At 45.4% G+C, this 24,663-nt stretch overlaps 6 protein-coding genes across 6 annotated transcripts; 3 read left to right on the top strand and 3 right to left on the bottom strand.

Annotated features, from left to right (window-relative positions):
- The first annotated feature begins 16 nt into the window (after nt 1–16).
- LOC103997609 (primary amine oxidase 1-like) lies at nt 17–2,741 on the top strand. The gene is made up of 5 exons (XM_009418888.3): nt 17–806; nt 1,060–1,444; nt 1,525–1,638; nt 1,818–2,359; nt 2,454–2,741. The coding sequence occupies exons 1-5, from the start codon at nt 40–42 to the stop codon at nt 2,656–2,658; spliced, it is 2,013 nt and encodes a 670-aa protein (XP_009417163.2). The 5' UTR covers nt 17–39; the 3' UTR covers nt 2,659–2,741.
- A 2,041-nt stretch (nt 2,742–4,782) lies between these two features.
- Nucleotides 4,783–6,488, top strand: LOC135592895 (mavicyanin-like). Its single transcript, XM_065082618.1, has 2 exons — nt 4,783–5,067; nt 5,840–6,488. The coding sequence occupies exons 1-2, from the start codon at nt 4,890–4,892 to the stop codon at nt 6,253–6,255; spliced, it is 594 nt and encodes a 197-aa protein (XP_064938690.1). The 5' UTR covers nt 4,783–4,889; the 3' UTR covers nt 6,256–6,488.
- Nucleotides 6,489–8,623: 2,135 nt separating this feature from the next.
- On the bottom strand, nt 8,624–14,507 carry LOC135594508 (sugar transport protein 8-like). Its single transcript, XM_065084880.1, has 7 exons — nt 14,027–14,507; nt 13,845–13,920; nt 12,700–12,771; nt 10,526–10,668; nt 10,051–10,370; nt 9,345–9,971; nt 8,624–9,254 (listed from the first exon to the last, which is right to left on the bottom strand). The coding sequence occupies exons 1-7, from the start codon at nt 14,505–14,507 to the stop codon at nt 8,808–8,810; spliced, it is 2,166 nt and encodes a 721-aa protein (XP_064940952.1). The 3' UTR covers nt 8,624–8,807.
- An 898-nt stretch (nt 14,508–15,405) lies between these two features.
- On the bottom strand, nt 15,406–19,141 carry LOC103997614 (AP-1 complex subunit sigma-2). Its single transcript, XM_009418893.3, has 7 exons — nt 18,998–19,141; nt 17,881–17,967; nt 17,095–17,186; nt 16,879–16,987; nt 16,757–16,792; nt 16,580–16,666; nt 15,406–15,674 (listed from the first exon to the last, which is right to left on the bottom strand). The coding sequence occupies exons 1-7, from the start codon at nt 18,998–19,000 to the stop codon at nt 15,606–15,608; spliced, it is 483 nt and encodes a 160-aa protein (XP_009417168.1). The 5' UTR covers nt 19,001–19,141; the 3' UTR covers nt 15,406–15,605.
- A 668-nt stretch (nt 19,142–19,809) lies between these two features.
- XTH4 (probable xyloglucan endotransglucosylase/hydrolase protein 23) lies at nt 19,810–20,996 on the top strand. The gene is made up of 3 exons (XM_009418894.3): nt 19,810–20,111; nt 20,193–20,386; nt 20,492–20,996. The coding sequence occupies exons 1-3, from the start codon at nt 19,848–19,850 to the stop codon at nt 20,877–20,879; spliced, it is 846 nt and encodes a 281-aa protein (XP_009417169.2). The 5' UTR covers nt 19,810–19,847; the 3' UTR covers nt 20,880–20,996.
- Nucleotides 20,997–21,079: 83 nt separating this feature from the next.
- On the bottom strand, nt 21,080–23,962 carry LOC135592896 (myb-related protein 330-like). The gene is made up of 3 exons (XM_065082619.1): nt 23,656–23,962; nt 23,439–23,568; nt 21,080–23,352 (listed from the first exon to the last, which is right to left on the bottom strand). Exons 1-3 carry the CDS (start codon nt 23,783–23,785, stop codon nt 22,629–22,631), a joined length of 984 nt encoding a protein of 327 aa, XP_064938691.1. The 5' UTR covers nt 23,786–23,962; the 3' UTR covers nt 21,080–22,628.
- Between the last annotated feature and the right edge of the window lie 701 nt (nt 23,963–24,663).

Here is a 24,663-nt window from a genome sequence, read left to right on the forward strand (position 1 = left end):
CTTCATTGTACCGTCACTCACTTCCCCTGTATCACCCACATGTCTCCCTTCTTCTTCCTCCTCCTCCTCTCGTTCGAGCTGGCCTGCAGCTACCGCCATCCCCTCGACCCCCTCACCCCTTCCGAGATCTCCATTGTCAGCAGCGTTATCAAGACCTCCCATTTTGGCTCGTCCAAATCGCTTTCCTTCCACTATGTCGGCCTGGACGAGCCCGACAAGCCCGACCTGCTTGAGTGGTCGTTGTGCCACCGCCGAAGCAAGGAGAAGGCACTGCCGCCACGGCGAGCGTTCGTGATCGCCCGGTCCGAGGGGAAGACCCACGAGATATACGTGGACATTGCCAGTCGCTCCGTCGTCTCCGACGAGATCTACGAGGGATTCGGGTACCCCATGCTCACCTTCGAGGACGAAGAGACGGCCTCCGCCCTGCCCTTCAGCTACCCGCCGTTCGTGGCGTCGGTCGCGAAAAGGGGACTGGCGCTGGAGGACGTGCTGTGCACGCCCTTGTCGGTGGGGTGGTTCGGGGAAGCGGAGCAGGGGAGGCGGCGGGTGAAGATAGCGTGCTACCTCACGGGGGACACGGTCAACTTCTACGCGCGGCCATTGGAGGGGGTGACGGTGGTGGTGGACTTGGACGCCCTGGCGATCGTGGAGTACGAGGACCGGGTGGTGGTGCCGGTGCCGGAGTCGGCAGGGACGGACTACCGAGCCGCAAAGCAGAGGCCGCCGTTCGGGCCGCAGACGAAGCCCGGCGCCGTCGTCCAGCCGGAAGGGAAGGGGTTCGAAGCAGATGGCCACATGATCAGGTCCGAATCCACTGAGCTCACCCGCTCTCCCTTCCTTTTGTCTTCTCTGTCCTCTATGTTTGCTCTCTGTGCTTTGCATGTAATTAAACTTGAATTGACTCGGTCAACAATGTCGGCATCAACTATACGCCAATAGGTTAAGATGCAGATCGCCATAAGTACACCTTCCGCATTAACTTCTGTACGTTAATGCACACTGACAACATCAAGAGCAGATCATGGCGCGACTCACCAAGTTGGTACGTATCTGCAGGTGGGCAAACTGGGAATTCCACTTGGGCTTCGACGTCCGAGCCGGGACAGTCATCTCCGTGGCTTCCGTGAAGGACTCCGAGGTGGGAACGCCGCGGCGAGTGCTCCACAGGGGCTTCGTGTCCGAGCTCTTCATACCGTACATGGATCCGTCGGAGGAGTGGTACTACAAGACCTTCTTCGACGCCGGCGAGAACGGCTTCGGGCTCTCGGCGGCCCCTCTGGAGCCCAACGCCGACTGCCCGGCCAACGCCGCGTTCATGGACGCCCACTTCGCCGGCCGAGACGGGGCGCCGGTCCGGATCCCGAACGCCCTCTGCGTCTTCGAGCTCTACGCGGGCGACGCCTCGTGGCGGCACACCGAGTTCGGGTTTCCCGGCCAAGTGGTGAGCTCATCTACGTCCGAGAACCATCTCAGGATCGATGCTTGCATACGAATGGAGTATTACTGTGTGCGTTGCTGCAGATAACGGAGGTGAGGCCGGACGTGAGCTTGGTGGTGCGAATGGTGTCCGCGGTCGGCAACTACGACTACGTGATAGACTGGGAATTCAAGACCAGCGGCTCCATCAAAATAGGGGTATGAGAAAGAAGACATGAGAATAGAATCATACAACGCTAATCAGATGTGCCAGTGAATGTGTGTTGACCGGATGCCACTGTGTCACCAGACGCCTGCCTTAGTGGCGTTGACTACTTTTCGACATCATAGATTCTTCTACCTCTGACTTGGTCTCGACTTCACGTTGATGCATGCAGGTGTCACTGACAGGAATCCTGGAAGTCAAAGGCACGCGCTACACCCACGCAGACCAAATCGCCGGCGACGAGCACGGCACGCTGCTAGCTAGAAACACCATCGGCGTCTACCACGATCATTTCGTCACCTTCCACCTGGACCTCGACGTCGATGGACCCGCCAACTCCTTCGTCAGGTCCAAGCTTAAGACCGTGAGGGTGACCGATGGCAGCTCGCGGAGGAGGAGCTACTGGACGGTGGCGAAGGAGACGGCCAAGACAGAGGCCGACGCCCGAGTGGAGCTCGGCGACGAGCCGGGCGAGCTGCTGGTGGTGAACCCGAGCAAGAGGACGAGGATGGGGAACCTCGTCGGGTACCGGGTGATCAGCCACGGCGCGACGGCGGCCTCGCTGCTCTCCAACGATGACTACCCTCAGATCCGGGCGAGCTACAGCAAGAATCAGGTGTGGGTGACGGCTTACAACAAGTCGGAGAAGTGGGCGGCGGGGCTTTACACGGACGAGAGCAGGGGAGACGACAACTTGGCTGCATGGAGTCGGAGGTACGTGACCCTGTTGCCAGAAAGCCATGAACATACGAGTTGCGTTTGGTCTCGTGATGGAGTCATGGCTGATACGATGGCGTGCTGCATGCAGGAATGCAGGGATCGAAGACACAGACATCGTGCTGTGGTACACTGCGGGCTTCCATCACGTGCCCTGTCAAGAAGACTTCCCGTTGATGCCACTGTTGAGCGGTGGCTTCGAGCTTCGTCCAGCCAACTTCTTCGAGAGCAATCCATTGATCAAGACTCGGCCAAATGGGCCGGTGCTTCTGCCCAATTGTTCCAGGAATCCCTAGAAGGATGAAGAGTGTCACGTACGATCTGTCTCAAAAATTAAGATTTTATCTGATATAATTGAACCGGAGTTCTTCTTCTTCTCCGTTGAGATGTGATGAGGGTAATTGATAAGGTGACGAGGGTAATCGACGATGGTAATAAATGGTGACAAGACCCGGCCTGACGACGCCTCACGCCTCAACCGACCCGGCGAAACCTGGTCAAACGAGGCAGAACGTAAACCGAGGCCCATTAAGGATATGCTCAGACTCGGTCCTTCACGTCACGTCGACGTCAGTGTCAGACACTACCGGTTCCCTGCAAGCAGGCACATCAGACACAGTAAATCACCCTACAAAAACCTCGCTCCTGAGAGGGGCAAAGGGGGGAGAAAAACACACACAAGAACATACCACTTCACATCACTAACTTGATCGTCGGAGGGGTCGGGCCGAGCTTCCGACCCGACCTGTGTGCAGGTGAGAAGACGAGGTTAGCGCCCCCGGGAGACAGAGCAAGAGAGGCCTTCTCTACAGAACACCCCGACAAACCCTAATGCAGCCCGATCTGCGTCGTCAGCTACTTCATTAACGACGAGATCCCCCACCATTTGGACCCGACACAAGCCACGTCGGCCCCGATGCCACGGCATAAAGTTGTTTACACTAACAAGATGAAAGTCTGGCATGTGGATTTCAAATTGTATGCTTGTTTTAACAGTCACTTCTTCTCACTTGTTCTACATTCCGATGTAGCCATAGTTTCGGATCGACCAAACTAGGATCTGGAAATTGTATCATGATGATATCCAATAATTATAAATGATTATTAGTATCTGATGAGGATAATAATGACGACAAGACTCGGGCTGACGTCAACTGCCTCAAATGATGTCTCATGCCTCAATCGACCCGACGACACCTGATCAGACGGACCAGAACGTCGACCGAGGCGCATTAACATCCTGCTCAGGCCCAACCCTGCACGCCACGCTAACCGGTGTCAGACGCCACCAGGAGTACGATCCTGCCCCCTGCAAGCGGGCAGATCAGGCAACGGTAACCTCCCCTATAAATACCCTCACGTTCATCAGAGGAAAGGGGGAGGAAGAGGAGGAGGAGAAAGCACCACTTAGCTAAACAAACCCCCCGCCACTATCTTCTAACTTGATCGTTAGAAGGGTTGGGTCGAGCTTCTCGACTCGACCTTTGTGCAGGTGCAAAGCCGAAGGTCTCCACTGGATGCGCAAGCGAGGAGTTTTTGCCCGGAGGAAACGATGACCTCGTCCCGATCAGACCATCGTAATTGGCCATCTCAGTAGCCTCAAGGAACATCCCAAGAAGATTCCCGTTATCCGGACCCAAACTAAGTCGCGTCGGTCCTCAGGTCACGACTTATGATGATTTACACCAACATTATCAAGAAAGAATGATTATATGTACCATCAAATCATCAACGGGGGTGTGAAATCGTACATCGGATTTAGGTGACATGCTAAGCGGCCAACTTCGTGGAGCCATAAAAGCCAATATTCATGCAACGCTTCACGGATGAGGAGGAGGTCATTGCTTTCATCACCGGCTTCGTGGAGTCATTGCTTTCATCATCGAGCACAGGCAAGCGTGAATCTTGCAATGTGCTTAGCAATCCTTTGTTGCTCATTTGTTGCTCTTTCAAATAATTCATAAATGATTAATTTAAACTATTATTATATGTCTTCCAACTCATAAATCCTCAGTTAATATAAGATTAATCGTTTCTCTATCTCCACATGAACTTGTCCATTCGACAGACGTCTTGTCGTTTCGCATCCACTCTGTCTGGGGAAACGACGTGTGGAATCATCGCGAAGCTGTACAGCCATATATATATATATATATATATATATATTCTTGTTTGACTTGTATTGACTCGATTTTCCATACAAATTCCATAATTGAAGGCGTGATTTCAGTTTGACACGAGAATCGATGTTTTGAAATGAAAAATAGAAAAAGGAAAAAACGGAGGAAGGTTCTGGATTCTCATGACCTTGTTAAAGTAAATTTATGGTAATTATACTATTTTTTTATAGATTTGCTTTAGAATAATAATAATAATAATAATAATAAAGCCGTGAGGGTGGGAGGCTTCATAAAACGCACCGCTTCTGTTCCACCGACGTAGACCAACAGCCGAAAGGGTGGAGTGTCCTCTGTGCCCTGTTTGCTCCTTCGGCGACCTGCTCTCGACTCCTCTGTCTGGTGCGGCCATGGAGAAGGTGTTGGCGATGGCAACGGGGTTGGTGGCGTTGCTTCTCGTCGCCGGTGCCGGGCCGGCGGAGGGTGCAGTTTACAAGGTGGGGGATTCCGCGGGGTGGACCATCATAGGGAGCCCCAACTACACTGCCTGGGCCGCGTCCAAGACCTTCCATATGGGAGACACCATCGGTACCTCTTCTTCTTCTTCTTCCCATGTAGTCAGTCTTCTGTTGTTTTTCTTCTTCCTCTGTTCTTGAGTTTTCCTTTTACCTTTTATTTTTTGGGGAAGCTTTTTAGTTCCTTTTTTCTGTGGTTTATGTTTAGCCATGATTGTCCGGTAGCCCTGCAGAGTTCTCGGTCTCTTATTTTCTTCTTCTTTTGTGTGGATTTATTGATCTCTGGTTTGGATTTACTTTTTTTTCTCCTTTCTTTCTCTGTGTAACCAGAACTGTATGAATCTGCAACTATGTTCTCCTTTTCTTTATCTCTTATTTTTCTCTCTCAAGATGTCATTTTTTCCCCGCCCCCCCTAATTCTTTATCTTTGATGAAGCTTGAACAACATGGTGCCTTTTGGAGATGTTTCAGTGAAACCTTGTCTGATTTATTATGTAATTGTAATGAATAATACAGAACGGAGCTACTGATTTAGGAAGGAATATGGAACTTTGTCTTGTTCGAAATGCAATTTAGGAATGTTTACTGATTATAGATGATTGGATGCAGCAGATTCAAGGCTTTAAGATCGGACTGCAAGAGAATGCATATATTTGTTGCATATCTCTTGATAAAATGGCATGTTAAATGAGAAGCTACTGCTTTTGCATCATCTTCTTCATCATCCTGTTTCGATTGCTTCCTTTGATTCGGTTTCAATGTTCTTTCTCGGGTGGCCTTCGCATGAGATCATTCTTCATGTAAGTCATTAGCCACTGATGCAACCTTCCCATGCGTGCGAGCAGTGTTCGAGTACAACAATAGCTTCCACAACGTGCTTGAGGTGACCAAGGCCGAGTACAATGCATGCAACGCCTCATCTCCGATCGCCACATACGCCACCGGTAATGACTCCATCACCATCAAGACCAAAGGCCACCACTACTTCCTCTGCGGCTTCCCCGGCCACTGCACCATCGGCCAGAAGGTGGACATCAACATCCCCAAGTCCTCCTCTGCTGCCCCTTCCACCTCCCCGGCTCCTGCCCCTTCGACAAGCAGCGGCGGCAGCAGCGGCAGCAGCAGCGGTACCGGAGGCATCCCTGCACCGGCAGCTGCCCCGCGGCCCAGCGCTGGCACGAAGCCCGTACCACAGGCGTTTGCCCTTGTTCTTGCTGTCTTCTCCTTCGTTGCCGTGGCCGGTGGCCTTGTTATGCAGTAGTGGTTGCTTGTCGTGAGTGGTAAGTAATAAGCTTGGCTCGTCGTCGTCGGACTGATGTGCTCATTTTTGGCGCTGTGGTGATTAGTATCAAACGATGTGAGAAACGTTGCCATGTTTACTTCACATTTGATTGTTTGTTGTTTGCATGTTTCCTCATGTCGCCAGTGACATGGTAATGTTAGAGTCTTAAACTTTTGGTTGAGCCATTATAAAGATTCAGTGTGTTGTGATCACTGGCTCTACAAATCATTCGATGTTTCAGTGACATTTGTAGAATCCCAACAGAGCTCGTCTTCTTTTCCTTCTGCAAAGAACACAATAATATATGTAGTACAAAGGCCAACCCATTATTGTCCTTCCTCCAACCTTCACTGGTGGCGCAGAGAGACATGACATGAAAGTGGCGTATGATGGCATCCCGATCTAACCTTCGTGACCGAGTGCCCACCTCCTACTTAATTAACTCCAGCAACAGCACCGGTGGAATACATGCCACTGCCGAGATATGCCAGAATCATCATAGGCCATTGACATGAAAGCGAGTGAGCACACTTGGCAGTCCTGCTGCTTCCCGAGCATCACTCGTCATGGATCTTTGACAAGGAAGTAGATGCTTTTGACCCCAACCACCCTTCTTCGTCTTTAATGTCTTCGCCATGGCCACTGTACGATTGCGTCAGGACCAGCTCCACTGGGTTCCAGAAAGTGGGTGGACGGCATGTGGTGTTCTTTTCTGCGTCAAAAGGGGGAGGATTCTCGCGCGAGCACAGAGCACTGCCGCGTCTTCCACCTGGTTTAAGCTGATAGCGTCAGGGTTGCATGCAGCAGACGTCATCCCCAGTCCTGTGAGTGTGCCAAGTTGGAAGGGAAGTAGAAGAAGATGATGATGATGATGTGCAATTCCCATGCATTTATAAGACGAAAGAGTTGTCATCAAACCTTGAATGGAGAGATGGAAGGTGTGGGTCTGAAAGGAGGACTGACTTGGTGGATTTAGAACAGCAAGTCTACCACCAACTTTGTCTTGGAGGAGTCATGTTTGACCTTTGGGACACATTACCAATGTGAAGAGAGCAGAAGAACCTTTGAAAGAATGAGAAGGAAGATATGGGAATTAAAAGCTAGCCATGTGCATCACACACAACAAGGAGGTGATAGAAAGATAATGAATGGCTCATCAGAAGCCAAATCATAATGTTTAAGAGGAGGTATGTCGTAGCAGAAAAAGAAAATGTTCTGAATATAGGGAATTAAACTAGTCTTGAATAGGGTGACCTGAAATAATAAATTATTTTTTTAATTAGAAGTATAATATTCTGTTTCTTTATTTGATTAATATTTTATTAATATTAAAACTAAAGTCTGAACCAAGTCAACAATGATTCGGAACTAAAATAAAATTTTGATTATGATTCATGTAATCTAAAATCGAAACCAAATCGACGATTTAGTTTCGCTCCAAATAATAAATTAAAAAATATATATATTTTTTTAAAAAAATATGTCTCTTTCAATAGTTTAGTAAATAATTAATTAGAGAAATATTTTAGAAAAATTAAAATATATAATATATAATTTGATTTGAAAATAGAATTGATTAGGAAACAAAATCGAAATAAAAAATTATCTTAGGATTGAAATAGTTGATTCTAAATCCGAGTCAAGACAAGATTACGATTCACATCCGAGTCATATTCATGTGTTAGACCTTATAAATTAGGAAAAGAAAAAGAAAAAGAAAAAATTGCACCTGTTATGATATTTTGGCCTAATCCATTCATTCTAAAGACACAATGAACTGTTTACCAACAGGCATAACTTGAGATCTAAGAGATGATTACAATTATCCAAAAGTGATAAATTACAGTAGATTTTGGTTAGAGTTCCAATTCTATGTTGACGATTTCAATCATGGAGATCGAAGGTTTCATCAATTGAACCCTCTGCCTATTAGATGAAATATGATGAAATGGATCTCTGAATTTGGAATATATCAAGACAGACAATATTTTTCCTTGTATGTAGAATTAACCTATCCACAAGATTTGAGTATTATTTTCCATAATTAAGTCAACACGATAACAGATTTTGAAAGAAATTTTGGATTAAATACAAGAAAACAAGAATGTAATGTGAGAAAGAAAATCGAAATAAGTTGTGACAGAGAGATTCATCGCCTCTTCCATTTTTTTTTGTTTTGTTTATGTCTATTATTCATAATTTATATTGAGGATGACAAGAGACAAAGTAGAAAAACGTGAAGTTATTACTGGATTGGATCTTACCATAGTGGTTCTAATATCGAATCTTAGTTAGATGGATGAGGTTTTGAGCTCTGAGGCATCACTGGATTGGGTCGTAAGACATCATCTTGAATTTATCGTTCTTGCGATTCTACAGAATCAATGTTGTCTTGTAAAGATACCATTGTTTTGGAAAGAAGAAATCAAGAAACAATCTTGAGTGTGTTGGCACACTGAGATCATCGATGGAAAATGTCGCCTACGTGCGTGCGTGAGGAAGAAGGTGAAGTTTGCAACGAGGAAGCAACCCTAAATGATGTCAACCTTGTCTTCCTTGGCTTCCTCCTTGTCCATGTAGCCTTTCCAGTACCAGTGCTGCTTCCACACCATCTCGACCATCTCGTCGATGGGGACGTTCTTCGTCTCGGGCAGCAGGAAGATGGTGAACAGTCCCATGACCACGATCCATGCCGCGAAGAAGAAGAAGATGCCCGCCCGCATGTGGCACAGCATGGAGAGGAAGGCCTGCGCGATGAGGAAGGTGAAGAGCATGTTGGAGCTCACGGCGAAGGCGAAGCCGGCCGTCCTCGTCTCCAAGGGGAAGATCTCGCTGGGTATCAGCCACCCGAGAGGCCCCCATGACCATGCGAAACTCGACACGTAGAGGCACACCAGCACCACCACCAGCACTGCCACTCCTTGATGGAGCGTGTTGTTTGATTTCAGATTCACTTGCAGGAGGATTCCGATGAGAGCCTGCAGTTCTCAGAGGTTCAAAGCAGTGCCGGCCTACAGAGGAACTCGAATGAAGAGGAGAGAGAGAGGGGATGGGAGAGAGATCCGAACCTGTGAGAGAAGCATCTGAACACAGGCCTCGAGCAGTAACATCCTCCGGCCGACTCGGTCCACCAGGACGATGGAGACGACGGTGGATAGGGTGTTTACGGTGCCGGTGATGACGGCAGACAGCAACGAGGCGTCGTTCTTGAACCCGATGGTCTGGAAAAGGACGGGCGAGTAGAACATGATGGCGTTGATGCCCGTGAACTGCTGGAACACCTGCATCAGCACGGCGATGACCAGCTGCGGGCGGCTGTGCCGCTTCATCAGCGTCCGGAACGGGTGCTTCACCTGCCGCGCCATCTCACAGGCCCGCGCGATCTCCTGGTACTCCAGCTCCACGTTCTCTGTTCCTCGGATCTTCTTGAGCATGGCCAAGCCTGCATCCGTCTTCTCGCGCTCGATGAGGCTCGTCGGCGTCTCGGTGATGAGGAAGGAGCCCAAGCACAGGATCGTGGCCGGCACGCCGGCGAGGCCAAGGGACAGCCGCCACCCCCACGGGTGGAGGTTCGAGGCAAAGTAGTTGACGATGTTGGCGACGAGGATTCCGATGGTTACATCGAGCTGGAAGAGGATGTTGAGGGCGCCTCGGATTCGCACCGGCGCGATCTCCGACAGAAACAACGGAACCGCCTGCATTGCACCAGTTGGATCTCCATAAGATTCTGACGGAGACAATGAGTGGATTCCTGGGACGTGGAAACAGAGCTACCTGGTTGGCGAATCCGACGCCCATGCCGAGGAGAATCCTCCCTATGATGAGCATGGCGAGGTCTCGGGCGGCGGCATCGAGCACGACGCCGATCAAGAAGAAGACGGACGCCGCCTGCATCGTGAGCCTCCGGCCGAACTTGGTGCACGACTTGGAGGCGAAGAAGCTCGACACCAGCGCTGCGAGGTAGAGCGACGAGGTGAAGAGCTGCAGGCCTTGGTTGTCGTACTTGCAGTAGTTGTTCTCCTTGGCCCGGTGTTTCTTCACGTACACATCAGGGAAGAACTTCTCCAGGAAGTCATCCATTGCTGTAACTCCTCCTGCGAACAACACATTCAAATCCCACGGACCATTAACGAATTGAATTCCTGGAATTCAGGAGAACGAACACCCCAAAATCCTAATACCAAACAAATCTCATCTGACTTCATATGCTGTCACCTAATCTTACAGACCAAAGACGACGATCTATTACCGGAGATGCCGATGTCGTATCCAAACATCAATCCTCCGGTGGCAGCAATAATCCCACAGATGACAACGTAGGACGTGATCTTCCCCTCGAACTGCTTCGGGCCGCCATCCGAACTCGCCAAAACTACAGCCGGCATTACTCTACTGCAGATTTGTCACCGGTCAATCCAAGAAAGATCAACAGATGACGAAGAGATGAAAAGGGTAGAGGACGGATAATAGTGGAAGCCGGCGGGTAATATATGGAAGCACAAATGTGGATGCAGATTTGATATGGTCGAGAAAGGATGAGACTGCATGCATGAATGCAACAATTGGTAAGAAGTAAAGGACGACATTAATTGCTCTTCAACGAAAGATTTATTGTATAACGATCTAAATTCCATTGACTTCCGTTGATATATTGCTGTAAATGAATTCTCACCCACCATATTTGCGTCCCATTTGACGTTATTTTTGTGTTAAGGATATAAGCTATCAAGATGAATCGAGGTTTGGAAGGCAATATATTATTCACATACGTGCAAAAATCCCAATAGAAAGGTCTATCCCACCCACATCACATACACATGATGATGATGGATCACTTCATATCCCCTCAAAATTCTCATAGTGGCAAGAGAGATTTCATGCCATATATTTTTAATCATATATATATATATATATATATATATATATATATATATATATATATATATATATATATATATATATATATATGATTAAAAATGATTAAAAATAACTTCTAATGTCCCAACCTAAGTCTTACATTTGTTATGATAGATTATTACATGTAAGAGTTTCCTCGAAAGTTAGAAAGAAGCATTACAGATAAGTAGAAACAATATTTGTGTAATCTTTTAATTAAAAGTTCGAAAAATATTTTTTGTGGATTACTAATAGGTTCATTAATTGTCTCCCTTTATACTTTCTTGCTTCCATAATTAGATAATCTTTCCTACCCCCACCATGCTTTATCTTGCACTTATTTTTTACTTCCTTTCTAGTATTAAGAATCAGACTTGCTGGTTTTACTTCTGATACGATCTTTTATCTTTGTCTTGCATTAATTTTAGGAAGATTAAAATCATCAGGTACTTTAAATGCTAATTTGATTTCAATTTCCCAACCACGTGATATTGATTCAATGCTTCAATCTCCAATCTTTCAATCAAATAACCTATTTATACAGTTTCTTCTTGCCAATTTTTTTTGTTCCTTTCGAAGAAAACTCGGATATGAGAAATCTTTCTCATCAACTTAAAGGTAGAATTTTTTTGTCAATGTCATTCCATCTAAAGGCTTAAATCTACGATTACTATTGTGCTATAATTTTAAATGTTTCCATCCGAACTAGCTAATCCCAACCAATTTAATTATTTATTTTTCCATCCAAACCCATCCTAAATTTGATCTGCCTGCGCTGCTGCCATCCTCATTATGAAAGTGATGCAGACTGCTAGATGATTTATAGCCTGCTATCCTCTGAAGTACAGAATCAATCAATGCAACATCAAAGCAAGGAAATGCCAACGAAATAATGCACAAACCTAAATACCATTATTTCACAATTTCATGTCCGGCTCAACGAGGAAAACTACACAAACTACACAATTGGCATGAGCACTAGGAAGTGACGACAGGTAAAGATTAAAGAAAAAAACAATACTTATAATTCATCCTAATATTTCTGTAAGTTCCAGCAAATTGCTTCAGATATAGTAAACATTCATTCACAACCAGAAAAGAAGAGCAGATATAGGATCAGTTCTCTCAGGTCTTATTTGGCCGAGCTAGGATCGGTTTTATCTCAGTTTATCTGGAATCAAGATATATATTGTTCAAAGTAGCACGGCAATATCACAGTCAGCACCAAGGCAGGTTAACTAAGCCATCACTTAAACACATTGTTCAGATTTCGAGTTCACGGATTACAATTTTCTAGACTACAATTCATATCTTATAAACAAGTTTTGTTTTGACTTCGCATACTATGTAAAACACATGCGGAAAGAGGAAACAAATACTTTGTGAACCATCCACCTGAATCCTCTGCTGCAAATACCAGTAGTCACTGAACAAGGATCGCATGGAGGCATTTGGCATCAGAAGTCTATGGTAGGTGAAGTCCTAAAAGCAATAAGATTACTTGGTGATACTTGTCAAATAACTTACCTCAGGGTAGCAGTCTTGATTAATGACTTCCCGGGTTTCTGGATTAACAGACACCAAACAAGAAATTTTTCCCTGCAGATTTGCACAGAATAGCAGGTAATTGATGTATAGATTAGAGAGAAAAGGAACATTCTGAAGCAACAGAGGTCATTTTTGTTGCTTCCTACAGAAGAGAAAAAATTTCTTGCAGATTGTAATTCACAGCTACAGGGCATTAACTGGGGTTGTTTTTCATGTACAGAATCATGATTAGACTGACTGCGAACACATTTAAGAGAAGTTTTTGTCCACAGTTCTCCATCTAAAGATTGATAAATTCGGGCATGAATCTTTTTTTTCTCCCGTTACGAACAAGTACATACTTGCACATGCTCTGTAGTGAATTAAATCAAAAGATATGGAGGAACTTGGATTCGCTCACGTCCTCTCTCTTTTTTTACTCTCTTCTTCACTTTCTTCAGTTTTGAACAGCAATATAGCTTCAATAAGTACAGATGTTATGTACACTCCTTCAATAAATCAAAGGTAATAAAATAAAAATACAAATAGTGTATCTTGTTGTTGTTTGCTTTATCGGGAGAGAGAAAAATTGTACTGATCAAGATGTTGTTATACCGATAACTAGTAGTTAAGTTATCACTAATCAATAAGGTCGATATGCCAAACATTAGAAATTAAATGGTACATATTTTGTTGAGTCGATAAAGCATACTCATGTTATTAAGTGGGACATGGCAATGAGATGTTCTCCTGTCTAATAAGTCTCAAAATATCAAAGAACATGAAGAATGGTTTTCAAACTAGTAAGAATTTGATGTATCGAAACACATCTTTATTAGTTTTCTTCAAGAAAATCTAGCCTTTGGAATAAAAAAATACTAAGCAGATGTTGTACACACCAACATTCCAAAATTTTTGCTTCTGTTGTCCTCTGTGTGCTTGTCTTAAACCAAGTAATTAGAACAAGGACAACTCTTTATTTACCAAGATCACCAAGCAACCAATAAATAAAGTTCTAATTGGGTTAATCTTTTTTCCCTTTAATTCAACAACAAGAATCGGATTAATTGGATCTTATTGGGATAGTAAATTCATCAATCACAAGTAGTTGATGGGAATGAAGAAGAAGCCTCTGAATATTTTACCTGAACGGGGACGTCCACGAAGAAGAGACGCATCCTGCCGTCGACCTCAGTGACCGTGTCCAAAGGCAACGATCTCCTTGCAAGATCCTCGATCAGATAGATGGCATCATTCCACACCCGGATCCCGTCGATCTTGAGCTTGGCGTGAACGTGCGAGACCCCCCGCGCCTTAATGTGGCCACCGTTGGCCGTGACGGAGCCAAGTGGCCTCCCGCGGTACCCGATCGAGACCACGATGGAGCGGTGGTCGAGGGAGAAGAAGTCCGGGTTGCGGACCCTGAGATCGACCCTCAGGGAGATGCCGATGGCTGCGAGAGGCGGCGGGGTGACGCGGATGTCTTCGAGGTGGAAGCGGGTGACGGTGACCACGGGGTCGGAGGGCCAGAGGAAGAAGGCCGAGGAGAGGAGGACGAGGAAGAAGGCAGCCGAGAGGAGGGTGGAGGAAGAAGAGATGAGGGAACCGCAGCAGGAGAAGCATCCGCAGCGCTGGCGCCGGCGGCGGGGGTAAACGGGGAGGAGGACGTACGCTGGAGGATCAGGGAAGTAGGGATCTTGGAAGGCCGCGGCGGCGACCGGTACGCCGTAGCATGGCGGCGCTGACTGCGGAGGAGTCGGCTGGGGGAGAAGCGGCGCCGCCGGTCCTCCGGTTTCTTCCACGCCCATCTCGTGGGAGTTTCTTCGATCTCTCCTCCTCCTCCAACCAATTATAATTTGTTCGTATTCTGTTATATTTTTCTTTACGGAAACCGTTGTATTCTTATAGGACAAATTCTCAAACAAACAAACAAACAAAAAAAACAAAAACAAAAATTTCGATTTCTTTTTTTTGCCTGAAAGCGGCGCTTTTGATTTATTACTTCAGTTTATTTCTTGAAATCTTCGTAATTAATTATAGTCTTTGCCCCGTCAACTGTCATTGCCATTGTGCCTTTGTCCACAGCCTCAACCCTCAGGCTTCATCATGTCCCGACCCCCGTCACCTCTTTCTCTCGTCCGTTATCTGCGTCGAGCTCTCAAAGGTCAAACGCCAGGAAAGGTTGACACGGCGACAAGTGGATATTTATTTATGCTTGGAAAGTTTGCTTGATAGAAGATTGAGACGGTCCCACCAGAATGAAGCTAAATGGACGCTTCAAATTGAGCTTTTTTAACGGGTCGGATTGAAATGACCCAATCGGACCTTCGAAGAACTCTCTTCGAACCGATAGGTTGAATGGGTACGATTACCATCAATGCTTTTAATTAGCATTGAAAATTCTACGTCGTAACGAAAAAGGGAAAGCATTGAGTTCAACATTTATGTTGCTTCATAAATCATAGAATTATTCTTTTCGCGTATAGTCAATCAAATCTATATATTTAACATAAAAAAATCACAAAATAAACAAATAAGTAAACATAAACGAAATAAAATAGAACAGTATGTTTAAATGCCTTTTATGGTAGTGAAGTTTGTAGCCCAGACTATTAACACCCAATATTTAAATGTGTTTTTCTATCTAAATGCGCCTCTGTAAATGAAATGTTCATTAATCTCAGATAATTCCCATCTTACCGGATATTATAAAAAGACTGGAAAGGGAATAACATATAATTGCAAAAAATTGTGTCATTACAACTGAGCTAAGACAGCAATAATTATCAATATAGCAACATAGAATATTCAAATAAATTGAGGGATGTTGATATCTTCCAAGTTCTTAAAACAAACGCATCAAAACAGTAGACACACCCCCAACATTTCTGACATGGCAGCTGCAATCATATGGCTTGCGAAATCATATTGCTTATTGAACCAGCTTCTTCCTTGGCAGTTTCCACCAGCGAGTCCTGCAAACATAACTTGAATTGCTCAGGAACAATATCATTTCAGTGATGCCAGTTGGAGTGAAAAAAATATCTATGTATTAGTGACTTTGGCTAAATTGGTGCTAGTTTTCTGCAAATGGCTTCATCAGGGCTTTCGAGCACCACCTTCTCAGCTATTTCACGGAAAACTAATCAATGTGTACATTAGATAGTGGTTTGTCTTGTTCGAGATAGTGACAAAAGAAATTTCAGGACTATAGATCTTCTGGTGTCCATGCTGCCAGGTAGTGTGACCTTGACCCAAGTACCAAAAATGTTGTACAAGGATTCAATGTTCACATTCAAGAACTTACTGGTAGTAGTATATCAAAATGCAATAGAACAACACAAGTGAAAAGCTTGTTCCGTGAAATTGATGTCATACGAAGCAAAATTCATTACATATCATTTCATCAGACGCTATCAGGAGTATTCACAAAACAAACAAACAAAAAAGACCTAAGAACTCCAAAACAGATGCACAGATGACATCTCTGCTGTAATCTCAACTGCGAAAAACATCATGCCAGCAATTGGAGATCTCACATGTAGCTCATGATGTGGTCCAAGTATTTTGTTTGTTCAGCACAATTAAAAACATTAACTGTAAGGTTATCCTCTTAGTGTGCACAAGAGAGTCAAAGCAACAAGGACAATTGAAGATAGCAGTTGCAAGATAAAGCATTGATAATTTCATATTGATCAATGCTCCATATGCTTTATGTTTGTTTTATTTGCTTTTCTTTTGATACTTGCACAACCATGTGAAATGTTGGTTGATTTATATCTGATTCAATAAAATGCAGATGTATGGCGGGTAAGGTTATTTGCTCAGAAGCCAATACAAATAGGTAAGACAAAAATAACCGAATTTAAAATACAGTTACCTGTGCAGCTATAAGCCGTGCAACAGCTTTTTTGCTCGATTCCTGAAGTTCACCAGCTATCAAGATCTCATCCAGAATATAGTATGCCTGCAAATTTCTTTGGTCAGATTAAAGACAGCGAAAATCTTTCAGTAAACGTGAGTATAGAGTTCAGAGTATGTAAAGACACAACATTACCTTGTGGAAATTGAAGATCAAATCAAGCTCACAAACCTGAAGGGAGAAATGGATGAGCCACAGCTATGTAAAAGTGCTAATATTATAACAGAATAGCAAAGAACAAAATGATAGTGACTCACACTGCCAAAGTAACGGTCTAATATCTCAACAAAATGATGAATAATCTCAAGAATTTCCAATTCATTGTCATCAGGATCAATGCACATGCAAAAGTATAGGCTGGCATATCTGCATAAAAAGATATGGAAGACTCGTAGGAATAAGAAATCTATCTATTGTCACAGAAAACTAACATCATTGAAGGTGACATGTCAGAAATAATTCCAGCTGACTACCTTCTGTACACAACTTTGTAACCCTTCCACTCAACAAAATTGCAAAGTTTTGGGCCTCGTGAAAGAATGAGGCCACTAAGCTCCCGGATGACCTTTTAGGAAATAAAAAACTGTATTAAGTATGCACAATGATACAAAAAATAGCATAAACCAGCACCGGCATCTTTTTAGCTTTTTATATTAAATTTGGCAACAAATACGATGTATGTCCCAAAATATCCACAAACATCAAGATTTATGATTTTCAGAGTGTGAAAAATCACTGCATGGTAATATCATTGGCCACATTGCAGGTGATAAGCAGCAAAAAGCAACACTAATGACTAAACACTATAAGCTATGAACATCAATGTATTTTAAGATAAAAGGATGGTTATATGCTGATTCTGTAAGAAATATGAAGGTTGAGCTATCTGAGTTAGTTTTACCAAATTGGTTTCGCACTGGCTCTAGAACATGAGAACAGACTCTGATTTATCATAGAATTACTTTTGCATACTCTGTTCAAACTAGCAAAAATTAAGTGCTCACCAACTTCGGAAAATATTTAAAAGAATAACAAGGCTCGACATGTGATCTCACATCTTCCTTGTGCAAGATGATCTTATATAGCTAATAAATTTAAATCCCAAGAAATATGACACTTCAAGTCATCCATTTCTATATTGAACACATAACCAGACAAGAAACAAGATATCGAAAGAGGTAAAAGCAAAGATGTGCTGGTCAATAAATAACAATATTTCATAAGAAAGAAAACAGTAAGTTTTCCATAGATAACATTACCGTGGATCTTTCCTTCTGCTGATATGGAGAATACCATTTTGTCAATCTAACTTTCCCTTGTCGACTAATAAGAATTACAAAATGGATCTGAAAAGATAAAATAAATTGTAAGTGCTTGTCTGATACAAAAGTCTGTGAGAAAGTACTATGTGATAAAAGACGTATATCACATGGAAGAATCAGATAAACAAAGGAACAGATTAAGTCTAATATGCTTGACTAGAAAAAAAAATAAAATATTACATAAACCCAAGAATCCAAAATGCAGAGAAATCAGTTACTTTTTGTTATCTAGGTGGGCATATTACCCACCAAAATAAAATTATGGCCCCATGCTAGATGATCCATGCAAACCATTTTATAATGAAAGCCTCTAGTGAATCTATTATATTATGTGCAATATCATACTGATCTAAAGTTCTCTATTACATCAGGCATGAGATTCATAAAGTACTTACCTTAATTATATTAATCATGTTCAAATTGAATCAAGAAACCAACCAAGATACTTCTATTATCTACGATGTAACATGTTGAAAAAGGGTATGCAAGAATGTCCTCAATAAGTCTTGTCCTAGAAGAACTTCCAAATTTCCAATTTATGGTACCAGTGAGCAAGCATTGTAATGCCGGTGCCTTCACCAGAATTCCAACAACTATACGGAATCAAACTGGGAAACGAAGTTCAGATTCATTCAAGCCCTAATTCTTATAACCAATTACGAATTTATGATCACGGACAACACAATGATTACAAATACTTTTATTCGACATAAAACAAATTTAAATGCTGCTTCGTCTAAATACAATTCTTGCAAACGACCAGAACAAAGGTGTATTGCGGGCCAAGGCTCAGATAACACGCAATGTTTGGGAAAAGGATCTCAAATCCACAGTTTCCGAGACTGTTCAAGAAAACCCATTGGAACCAAGAGAGATCTGGGAAAGGAAAAGACCTAGAAATCAAACCATTCGACGATGAGAAGAAGGGACCGGTAGAAATCGTCGCTAGAGAACGGGACATCCGGAAAAAGCAAAAGAAGAAGAAATCGGATAACGAGAAACCGAAAATGAACGCAAAATTGACGAGCTGGGAGGGATTCGAGAAGCAACGAACCATTTTTGATCTGGAATTGCGCTCCCCTCTCTTTCCTTGCGCTCTTCCTGCGAGGAGATCGGAACCCTCGAATGAGATCTCGATTCCAGCAAGAAATTTATTTGGTGGGTCGAGCTTTTAACGGCTGCTATTACACGACTTCGTAGCGGCCGAAACGTTTTGTCTCCTTTATGCACCACCACGACTTCCCGTTACATCAAATTTTATACAGACATAATTACATGTATATATATATATATATATATATATATTAAACATACATATCTGCGTCGTTACGTGACAGTGATTTGGATTACGGACAAAAGACTGACAGCCCAGCAGTAGCTGTAAGCACTGCGCTTCTCATGCACGCATGCGTCCAATCTTGACACCTGACGTCGTACCTGCCACCTCGGATAAGGCCTCCATCGCATGCATCTTAATCGTTGGTTTAGACTTTGGTCTCTTGCTCTGCACATCACATTATCCCCCACAGTAAAGAAGAAGAAGAAGAAGAAACAGTTCCTTCATCATTCAGCATCTGCGATGCGCACTCCGATTCCAAAATGTGAACAGTCCTATCGCTGTTGTTTTTGCAGACTCCTACCTAAACCTATGAACCATTCGTGCTTATCACGTATATGCGTGCAAAGTGTTCCAAGCTCAATCATCCAAACTACATCACCAATAATGGAAGCTCGGCCACCAAAAGATAGAAGCAGGTCAACCACGCAATTACTTTCTCTCAGCCCGTGCGTATCTTCTTGGAATCCAGCTGCATGCCTCACCCTTTCCCATACGCTCCACACACATATATATATACCAGCGTTCTTCCCTTTGCTTTGCTCCAAACCAATTAGCTCTCCAAGACATGGCGAAGCTGTCCCTGATTCGTGCCTCGTTCATGGCCGCCATGGTGGTCGCCTCTGCCTCGGCCAACTTCCTGTCGGACGTCGACATAACCTGGGGTGACGGCAGGGGGAAGATGCTGGACAACGGCGAGCTCCTCCAGCTCACCCTCGACCGCGCCTCCGGCTCCGGCTTCCAGTCCAAGCAAGCCTACTTGTTCGGGAGGTTCGACATGAAGATGAAGCTGGTGCCTGGGAACTCCGCCGGCACCGTCACCACCTACTACGTAATGCAGCACACGAGCAGGGTAGGCTTTGCTGCTTGTTTGGTGGAACTGATTGCGTTGGGTTGCTTGTCTTCTCTGCAGTTGTCGTCGCAAGGCCCGGCGCACGACGAGATCGACTTCGAGTTCCTGGGGAACACCAGCGGCGAGCCGTACGTCCTCCACACCAACGTGTTCGCGCAGGGGAAAGGCGACAGGGAGCAGCAGTTCTACCTCTGGTTCGATCCCACGCTGGCTTTCCACACCTACTCCGTCCTGTGGAATCCTCGGCGGATAGTGTTGAGTGCCGCGCGCCATGACCAAAGCTCGATACGTACATGCACGCGTACGTCGACGTTGCTTGCTGCTGCGTGCCTGACGCTTCTCTCCGCATGTTGTCACAGGTTCTACGTGGACGGGACGCCCGTTAGGGTGTTCAGGAACAGCGAAGGCGCGGGGGTGGCGTACCCGAAGAGCCAGGCCATGCGCGTGTACGCCAGCCTATGGGACGCCGACGACTGGGCCACCAGGGGCGGGCTGGTGAAGACGGACTGGAGCCAGGCGCCGTTCGTGGCGTCCTACCGGGGCTTCGTCGCCGACGCCTGCGTGGCTGCCAGCGTCCGGCCGTCATGCTCGGCTTCCAAGGCTGGCTGGTGGGACCAGGGCCTGGACTCCGGCGGGGCCCGGAAGCTGAAGTGGGTGAGGGACAACTACATGGTCTACGACTACTGCCGCGACGCCAAGCGCTTCCCCGGGGGCTTCCCTCCCGAGTGCTCGCAGCCCCTCGACTGATGGCTGCTGGATCAACTTGTAGCTTGCAATCTGCCGCCCATGTAAATGCATCGATTATTAGATATTTAGTTCCGTTTTGTATGTAAAAGATGGAATAAAATGTTGATTAGTTGCTTACGTTGCTCTGCTCGGAGTCATTGGTTCAAGTAATCAGCATGGAATTGTCTGTGTAAGGTAGGGAGATGTGGTGAAGATGAACATGACATGTGAGGAACAGCTTATAGATGCAGTTTGAGAAGAACAAATTGCAGTCCGGATGCTGTGATTCTCTTTCAGCAAAACAGAGGATATGAACTCAGCACCTAATGGAATCCACAATAACAGAGACGCAGCTAATCTGCAGCCGTAGGACAAGCGGAAGAGTAAATGGAAGCTACAGAGACGCTTGCCAAGACTCATCTATTCCCAGCAGAAGATTTCCAAGTGTTCAAAGTCTCCACCGCAAGAGAGGTCATCCAGCGGAGGGATGCTATCCAGAGAAGGGAAGTCGTCACGAGAACCAGTGACGCGGCCGAGATCCTTCAACATTGTCATCCAGGCTTCGCTTATGTCTTCTACTTCTTCGGCATTGGAGGGCCTCGGAAGCTCCACCATCTCCTCGCTTTGCGGCCCCTCCGGCACCGATCCACCGCCAGACTCCGAAGCGTCGTTGTCAATTTTCGCAACCGGAAGCCTCTGAAGCTTCTCCAACTTCTCCGCCCTGCGCTGCAGCTCCTCCAGATCGGGCTTCCGCTGCAGCTGGCCAGGGAGAAAGTGGCACAGAACGACGTCGACGGAGGGGTGGCCCAAGGCGAAGGGGCGGCCAACGGGGGACGGGGAGATTACGGTGATCTCTGATCCGGGAGTGGTACAGACTTGCCGTAGAGGCCCTTTCGACGCTTGCTGTAGGTGACGTCGCGGCTGTAGCGGTCCTCGATCTTCTTTATGGGAATCCTCTCCTTGTGCGCTTCTTCTGAACCTCCTCCACCGCAGCCTGCACCGAAGCAGCCTTCTTCGCCATGGATATCTGTGAGAAGGCGAGAGAAGAAACGAATTCGTGATAGAGAGAGAGAGAAGATCGGAGAAGGAAAGCTGAGGTCACGCCAACGTGTCTCTGACGCGGTGGAGCGAAGACGGTACGCCGATGCTGCGTATCGGCGGAGCCATCATTCTCGCAAATCAGCACTTCCACGTGTTCCCTGCCGCGGGACCCACAGATTTCGACGGTGGTCAATCTATCTAAATGTAGCACAGCCCTCGCGAATATGTTATCGAGGATAGTAATATTAATATGAATATGAATATGAATATTATTATTTATAAAATTAAACTTCTATTTATTACATTAAACAGCGAAACAAAATACTTTCATATAAACTCCAAAATAAGATGCATCAACTATGCATTAATGTACTAACCAGTTGGATGTCTCAAACATACTTCCTTGGCATAACTCAATCTCTTGAGTTCATTTCCCTAACTTTCTTGTCCTTTCTTGACTTTATTTTGTTTCTTTGAGTAACTTCTTGATTATTATCATTAAGATATATCATTAGCATAAATATGAGGCATTGGCACATTTACTACTAGAAGGAGACAGACTCAAATTAATATACACCAATGTCAGGTAAAACAAGAGAAGTTTTCACTGCACCTTCTCAGATCATCTCTCTCACAGTTGCTCAGTACTTCCGGTGCACAGTACCTGAGCTAAGCTGCTTTGCAGCTAAAACACAAGGGAAAAGGGAACCATAAAGGAAGGAATCAAACCTAACAATCCCATTGCAGGTGCTCCATTGAGCTCCCGCTGCAAAACTCTCCACAAGGCAACAATGCGCTCTCCATCATCTCAAGATCGAGCGTGGCACTGCCGTAGGAGGTCTCCATCACCATCCCCTTCTCGCTCGCCTCATCGACGCCCATTCTGCACATCGTGGGTTGCGCCTGCACTAGATCTTCAGCTTGCTGCAGCGCTTCCAGTGGCTCCACGGTGCTGTCATCCCACATGCAATCATCGATGAAACCAGGTTCATGGAACGAAGAGGAGGACATGTTCGTGTGGTCTAAGGAAGAGGAGGAAGAAGAGCCGTTCATAAAGTCGAGCGAAGCATGCGAGCCGTGGTCCTTGAAGCTCATCAAGACATGGTCGTCTTGGTACTGGAAGTTGGGCACAGGTGCTGTCTCATGCAAGGGAACGGCAGAAGCATGTGGTGGTGTTTCCAGGGGCGGATTCAGTTCCATGGGGCTCTTCATTCTGTCATGGCTTCTAATGGGGGGGCTGATGGTGAAGGGCGTGGTGGGCGATCGAGTATAGTGGAGCTGATGAAGCTCGTCTGAGTTGATGCTGCCGTTGGTAGGACGAGAAGAGGGGAATAGGTTATGGGTCGTCGGATCCAAGCCTTGCGATATCAGTTTCTTCTTTATGCATGAGTTCCAGATGTTCTTGACCTCGTTGTCTGTCCTCCCAGGGAGATGCTTTGCTATCTGAGCCCACCTGAACAGAGGGAGAGAAGGAACACTTTAACCTGCTTGATCTCCTAAGGCGTGTAGTTTGTTCAAAGGGATTAGGGTTCACTGTACCTGTTGCCTAGGATCCTGTGCACATCTATGATGATTCTTTCTTCTTCTTCCGAGAAGGTGCCCCTTTTTAGGTCAGGCCTCAAGTAGTTGATCCACCTTAGCCTGCAACTCTTTCCACACCTTTGTAACCCTAAAAACTCCAACCAGAAACTTCAGATAAATAGATCCGAGCAAGAGAGAGAGAGAGAGAGAGAGAGAGAGAGAGAGAGAGAGAGACCTGCTTCTTTGGGGACAGTGCTCCAGCAGCTATGGCCATGGGAGGTGATGTACTTGACCAGCTTCTCATCTTCCTCAGGAGACCACAGGCCTCTCTTCACCTTCTGCTTGCTGCAGCAGTGGTGACCCATATCCAGGATTCTGCTAACCTTGTCCAACACTCCCTCACCAATTTATACAGGTCTGATCCCCATCATGCATCACCCACTCAGGTGACAACCTGCACACCATGTTTCAGTGCTAAGCTTCAGATGATACAAGGTCATGGAGCATCTCCAAAACCAGAAGTAGCTTGACTGACACTCATGGGAGGGCCCAGCACTCTTGACGCTTTCTCGTGTCGCATTTAGGTCCTTCTCTTTGTCATTGCCCTCGGACCTGACACATGACATTATAATATCGATTCAACGAGGATAGAGAGAAAATTGTTCGAGAAGCAGAAGAAATCTCCAGTCATAGTAACGAGGGCTCAATAAATCTAATCCGGAAACACCTGTCGGTATGGTCAGAGAGAAGGAAGAGCAGGAGTTACGTCGCTGATCAAATAAGAATCAGTCAAGGTAGATAGAAATTGTTAGCACGCCATAGAAATCGAAGAATAGTCTTGCTATGAATAGGTGATGACTGCTAAATGGCACGTAATAGAAAGGTTTCTTGCTCAAATACTTGAGAGCACTGCTTTCATCAGTAAAATAGAATCCTTAGTACTCGAATACTATTTGCAGAAACAGTACATACCCTCGTCACACATGCATGCGTAGGCGTACTGATATGAGGGAAAGTAATAAGCAATCTTTAAAGGAAATTAGAGAAAGAAGATTTGGTGCTTTCTTATGGAACAATTCAATGATTAGGTGGGCGAGCGAGGTGACATGCATCACCTGCAGCAATTCTTGCGCCGAGGTCGACCTCCCAAAAGCCAGTGGCCAATGGTTGTTCGTTTGAGTGGGATCTCCTCCATCTGTTCTTCCTTTCTTAAGTTTTTTTTTTTTTTTTCTGTTTGATCTTC

The sequence above is a fragment of the Musa acuminata genome, chromosome BXJ1-9 (assembly GCF_036884655.1).
Source record: "Musa acuminata AAA Group cultivar baxijiao chromosome BXJ1-9, Cavendish_Baxijiao_AAA, whole genome shotgun sequence".
In the NCBI taxonomy this organism is placed as follows: domain Eukaryota; kingdom Viridiplantae; phylum Streptophyta; class Magnoliopsida; order Zingiberales; family Musaceae; genus Musa; species Musa acuminata.

What these genes read in the sequence shown, in the direction of transcription:
- LOC103997609 (XM_009418888.3), top strand. Translation starts at nt 40, where the DNA reads ATGTCTCCCTTCTTCTTCCTCCTCCTCCTCTCGTTCGAGCTGGCCTGC. An exon ending in TCGGGTTTCCCGGCCAAGTG is followed by an intron (nt 1,445 to 1,524) that starts GTGAGCTCATCT and finishes GCGTTGCTGCAG; the next exon opens with ATAACGGAGGTGAGGCCGGA. An exon ending in GCGGCTCCATCAAAATAGGG is followed by an intron (nt 1,639 to 1,817) that starts GTATGAGAAAGA and finishes TGATGCATGCAG; the next exon opens with GTGTCACTGACAGGAATCCT.
- LOC135592895 (XM_065082618.1), top strand. Translation starts at nt 4,890, where the DNA reads ATGGAGAAGGTGTTGGCGATGGCAACGGGGTTGGTGGCGTTGCTTCTC. An exon ending in CCATATGGGAGACACCATCG is followed by an intron (nt 5,068 to 5,839) that starts GTACCTCTTCTT and finishes GCGTGCGAGCAG; the next exon opens with TGTTCGAGTACAACAATAGC.
- LOC135594508 (XM_065084880.1), bottom strand. Translation starts at nt 14,507, where the DNA reads ATGGGCGTGGAAGAAACCGGAGGACCGGCGGCGCCGCTTCTCCCCCAG. An exon ending in TCGTGGACGTCCCCGTTCAG is followed by an intron (nt 12,772 to 13,844) that starts GTAAAATATTCA and finishes GCAAATCTGCAG; the next exon opens with GGAAAAATTTCTTGTTTGGT. An exon ending in ATACGACATCGGCATCTCCG is followed by an intron (nt 10,371 to 10,525) that starts GTAATAGATCGT and finishes TGTTGTTCGCAG; the next exon opens with GAGGAGTTACAGCAATGGAT.
- LOC103997614 (XM_009418893.3), bottom strand. An exon ending in AGCAGAAGGAAAGATCCACG is followed by an intron (nt 17,187 to 17,880) that starts GTAATGTTATCT and finishes ATTTCCTAAAAG; the next exon opens with GTCATCCGGGAGCTTAGTGG. An exon ending in CACGGCTTATAGCTGCACAG is followed by an intron (nt 15,675 to 16,579) that starts GTAACTGTATTT and finishes TTATGTTTGCAG; the next exon opens with GACTCGCTGGTGGAAACTGC.
- XTH4 (XM_009418894.3), top strand. Translation starts at nt 19,848, where the DNA reads ATGGCGAAGCTGTCCCTGATTCGTGCCTCGTTCATGGCCGCCATGGTG. An exon ending in GCACCGTCACCACCTACTAC is followed by an intron (nt 20,112 to 20,192) that starts GTAATGCAGCAC and finishes TCTTCTCTGCAG; the next exon opens with TTGTCGTCGCAAGGCCCGGC. An exon ending in TGGAATCCTCGGCGGATAGT is followed by an intron (nt 20,387 to 20,491) that starts GTTGAGTGCCGC and finishes ATGTTGTCACAG; the next exon opens with GTTCTACGTGGACGGGACGC.
- LOC135592896 (XM_065082619.1), bottom strand. Translation starts at nt 23,785, where the DNA reads ATGGGTCACCACTGCTGCAGCAAGCAGAAGGTGAAGAGAGGCCTGTGG. An exon ending in CACTGTCCCCAAAGAAGCAG is followed by an intron (nt 23,569 to 23,655) that starts GTCTCTCTCTCT and finishes TGGAGTTTTTAG; the next exon opens with GGTTACAAAGGTGTGGAAAG. An exon ending in CACAGGATCCTAGGCAACAG is followed by an intron (nt 23,353 to 23,438) that starts GTACAGTGAACC and finishes CCCTCTGTTCAG; the next exon opens with GTGGGCTCAGATAGCAAAGC.